Source organism: Alligator sinensis, unplaced genomic scaffold (assembly GCF_000455745.1).
Source record: "Alligator sinensis unplaced genomic scaffold, ASM45574v1 scaffold64_1, whole genome shotgun sequence".
Taxonomy (NCBI): Eukaryota; Metazoa; Chordata; order Crocodylia; family Alligatoridae; genus Alligator; species Alligator sinensis.
The window spans coordinates 128,959-133,811 of NW_005842458.1; the positions used below are offsets into that span (position 1 = coordinate 128,959).

General features: G+C 47.7%; 1 protein-coding gene across 1 annotated transcript in view; it reads right to left on the reverse strand.

The window, feature by feature from the left end:
* Positions 1 to 489: 489 nt before the first annotated feature.
* LOC102372325 (adenylate cyclase-like) overlaps positions 490 to 4,853 on the reverse strand; it is a 38,455-nt gene continuing 34,091 nt past the window's right edge. Inside the window, exon 10 of the mRNA XM_025212352.1 lies at positions 490 to 549. Within this exon, the coding sequence (XP_025068137.1) occupies positions 490 to 549 (60 nt within the window). The remainder of the gene's footprint in view (positions 550 to 4,853) is intronic.

Here is a 4,853-nt window from a genome sequence, read left to right on the forward strand (position 1 = left end):
GAAGATAATTAACTACTGGAATCACTTACCTCAATGTGCAGTGGATTCCCCATCCACTAAAACATTTAAATCAATGCTTGATATTTTTTTAAAAAGCTACAGTCTAATGCAGACAGGAGTCGTGGGCTTGAAGTGCCAATTATTCAAGGAAGTCCTATGACCTGTGTTATCAGGACATTAGACTAGATGACCATAACGGTACCTGTGAGCCTGGCCTTGAAATCCCAAAAATAATCACTGCCCTGGAAAAAAGGGTGAGCGATGACCACACAACATCTGCAGGTAATGCAAAAATCACTTAGGTTAATCAAGCCTAAAGAAGGTTTTAGAAATTGCTCGTCTGGGAAGGCAAATGGCATCACCACGGTCCCCCGCTCATCTACCCTGGGATCGTCGGGGTCGTGTTCATCGGCTCACTCGGAGCATGGTGGGATGTCATCAGGTTTTGCAAGAACGTGCCTCCTGACAGTTCGGGTATCTGAAACGGCGTCAAGCGTCGGCATCACCGGGCGGTGGGTTTGAGAGGAGCTGAGCGGCGGCTTGAAGCACCTGTAGTAGGAGACAAGCAACGTGGATTCAGAGCTGACACCTAGGAGGACAGAAGCCAAGTTCGAGGCTAACTTCAGCCGCGCATGGCTAACTACCTCTCACCTAAGAGAGGAGTTTGAGGCAGGAGACAAAGATCCGTTTCTATCCTTGGCCATGTCACTGGCTGGTTACTAACTGCGGGTGAGCTGCCTTCTTTATCTGTGCCTCAGTTTCCCCATCAGTAACTCAGCTAACACTTACCCACCCATTCGGCTGGAGCTGCAGCATGAAGAAGAGGACCACAGAAATGGACTGAGGCGGCTACTGCTGCCGAGCTAACAGACACGGTGCTTTATCTCAAGCACTGGAAGTGCTTTAGAGTAAGGTGCACTGGACACATCCCACCAAGGGAGACAGGAGACCAAAAATGACCTTTGCATGGACTTGAGGCTCCACGAAGGATTCATTCATTGGTGTTTGTGGTGCACTTAGATGCAGTGATGATAGAAACGATAGCTATACAGGGACAGACTTCAGAGGTGAACGCTAAATTGAGTCATGGCAGCACGCACAGTTATTTTAGGGACAATGCTGGAAGAAAGCACCACTGGTTTTGAGACAATGAAAGCAAGTCCAGCTGTCTACACTTAGAAAACAAAGGACATATCTCTATACCTTCCCTTGGCATTGCGTGCAGGGGTGCAAATCATTCAAAGTGCTTCTGCAAATATGTATATGTAGCTACTTTAAAAGAATAGAGAGATTCCTATGGTTTCAGCACGGACCTCTTAACAGCCATCGCAGGAAGAAAACAGGGCGACATTTCAGAGATGAATATTTTATTTGTCCCAAAAATGCATTTTTGGTACATTAAAAAAAACCATTCTGACTTTTCTAAATGAAGCCCTTCCAATTTTTCAAAGTTTTGAGACGAAATTTAGGTCCATTGATTTTTTTTTTTTTTTAAGTTTCATTCGGAGTTAAAAAAAAATCCATTTGACCCCAAGTGAAATTACAGAATCAGAGAAAATGAGGGTAGGAAGGGACCTCAGGAGGTCACAGCTAGTCCAACCCCCTGCTCCAAGCAGGGCCATCCTCTGCTATGTCATCCCAGCCAAGGCTTTGTCTAGCCGGGTCTTTAAAACCTGCAAGGATGGAGATACCCCAGCCTCTCTGGATAACCTATTCCAATGTTTGGGAGAGTTTTGTTCAGCAAGAAAAATAACATAGGCGAGTCTCAGGTCAACCCCAAATTAGTTTTATTTATTCTTCATTTTTTTTGGATCAGCTACCCAATCAAAAATCTACTTTCACAGGTCTGGACAGCAAAACTCAGCCCGGGGGTGCAAGGAAATCTCCTTGCCAGCGTACAACCAATCCTATCCTTCTTTTACCTTTTATCTTTTAAGCACCATTTACCTTCCCAGTTAGCGAGTGGAGGGAGAAAAGTAATAATAGCAACCAAAATGGCAAGGGTTTGGGGGACACTGGACACTGCATGCGTATTTCTGCTGTGCATGCAAAACGCTTGGTTCAGAGATGGTACCTTTTATTAGACCTGCTAAGAAATTGCAAAAAACAATACCTTTTTCTGCAAGCTTTCGGGCACTTGGGGATGTGCTGTGCTGGGCACGGGCACTTGTTCTACTCCATCTTTCTCCATTGCGCTGCAGCCTCAGCTGCCAACTACAAATGGTGAAAACTCCTCCTGGGGGTGGTCAAATAACATACAGCGTGCCCTTTTATCAAGACCCACATGGAGGGCTGTGATGTGATGCCACAGCACAGCAGCCTGGGAGGGAAAACCAGCAGTGAAACCATTCGTGTTACATTACCCGAAAGTGGTCCCCCGTGCCCAGTGCTCGCCCGTCACACCAAGGGCTTCCCCAAGGAGGCAAGCAGCACAGTCTGATTGCTTTCCCAGGCATTTTGGAGATTTAAGGCCACTTCCCCATTTCTCCTTGAAGGCTGCTTTCTTGAGCTGCTTACTCTATGAGCTCATTTGATTCTCTCACACAGAGTCAGATACGATTACACTCCAGGAAGGGATATTACTTGCAATTCAGTGCATTAGGGACCATAGTAATTGCAGAGCAGGGTGACCCCGGCTTACCATTCAGCGGTAATTTTGCCTGCCCCGGCTGTGTAATGGAATAAAGTCATGTGCTGCTGTTTATTTTTATCCACTTACAGCCGAGTCAAAACTACGGGTAAATCTTTTTCTTTTTCATTCTTTTCTGGTAAATAAAAGGCCAAACATCCCAAGGAAATGCCATTCAGAAACCAATTGCACCATTCAACATGTGCCCACACGCATAGCAGGCACTGCAGTTACTGGTTCAACATAGCCTTAACTCTGCCCATTTATAGATTGTAATAATATCTTCTAAGAGTAGCAGCGCATGGAGTATTTCTTAAGCGGTGTAATCCAATGCAACTTTAAGCATGCATACTTTGATAATACTCAGAGACATGGAGAGACAAAAACATAATTCTATATATAATTATTTAAATAAAATATAACAAATATACAAAATATCCTATATGATTTTTTTCCTGAAAAGTCTTCTACTATATATAATACATCTATATTACTGTCCACTGGAAAAAGACAATAGGATTCCACCAGTTGGATGTTTGTCTCATTTTCCTAGCTACTCCCCCATAAGCCACGGGCTTTTCTCTTCACCCCCTCAGGAAAAGACAGCCAGATCCAGCTCATAGACCATAGGTGTAAATCAGTGATATTCAGGCCATGGCTCCAGAACAACACGTGGCTCTTCAACTGAGCACACCCGGCTCCTCACAGAAATCGCTGTTAAATTCAAGAGGAAATGGGGTAGTTTTTGTCTTACTGTATGCACTGGGAACAGCGTCCCCGCAACGGAGAGTAATGCCACGTATGCAACTACAGTTATGCACTGCACGCAAGCACATACGACAGCTTTTCCTTTCGAACAGGAGCGTGCTTCCCACAGTCCATCTCAGAGAATGGAAAATTGCTGCACCTCTGCGGTGAGCGCTGATGCCTTCCATCACGAGGTCCCTTTCATCCCTAAACTTGTGTGAATCTGTAGATCCTGCAATAATCCAGATGGAGGGTCACTCATGTAAATGGACGACTGCCCAGGCATGAGACCACACTTGGGGCTAATATCCTAGTCGGTTATTCCATACTTCACAGCCTCTGGGCAGCAGACTGTTTGCTACGTAATCGTATTGCCTAACATACCGTGTTATTATTGAATGGTCATCATGGGTGACCTGAACTTACCAGACATCTGCTGAGAGGAGCAGTCAGCCAGGTCTGACCGCTCATGTAGGTTCCTAGCTGAGATACAGGACCTCCATCTAACCCAGGAGGTGCACAGCCCCACCAGGGGAGAAGCCTTGTTGGATCTGGTGCTGGCCACAGGCAACGACCTCGTGTGAGGGCTGCGGTGCTCGACCACCTGGGCGACAGCGATCATCGCCTGCTGGAATTCACCATCCAGCGCAAGGTGGCAAAAGCCTCCAGCAAGGCAGCAGCCCTGGACTTCAGGAGGGCAGATTTCAATGAGGTAAGGAGAATAGCTGGGGAAGTACTGAGGTCCTGGAGGGAAGGGGAGTCGGGTATCCAAGAGGAGTGGTCGTTCCTTAAGGAGACAATCCTCCAAGCCCAAAGGGAGGTAATCCCAACAACGGTCAAAGGGGACAAGAGGGCACAAAAGCCCCCATGGCTCACCAAAAGCATATGGGAATGTCTCCTAGCTAAAAGGGAGGCGTACACCCAATGGACGGGAGGGGCCATCACCAGGGAGGACTATCCAGCCCTTGCTCAGGGCTGTAGGGGGGGCGGTCAGGAAGGCCAAGGGGAGATGGGACTGGGACTAGCAACCCGGATCAAGGACAACAAGAAGTCCTTTTTTAAATACATAGGGGGCAAAAAGAAGGTACCCGGTAATGTGGGACCTCTGCAAGACACGCTAGGAAATCCGGTTGTCGCACCAGACGACAAGGCTAACCTATTTCACGATTTCTTTGCCTCTATTTTCCTGAGCAGGGACCAGATCAGCCCGTCCGCCGGGACACCCTCAGGCCCCGGGGGAGGTGCACCCAGGCCTTGGGTCAGTGAGGACCTAGTCAGGGAACTTCTGGAGGGACTGGACGTATTTAAATCATCAGGTCCTGACGCTCTCCACCCCAGGGTGCTGAGGGGATTAGCAGAGGTCATTGCGGGACCCCGGGCACGGCTTTACGGGCATTCGTGGTGCTCTGGTGTGGTGCCAGAGGACTGAAAAAGGGCCACTGTGGTTCCCATTTTCAAAAAAGGGAGGAAGGAGGAC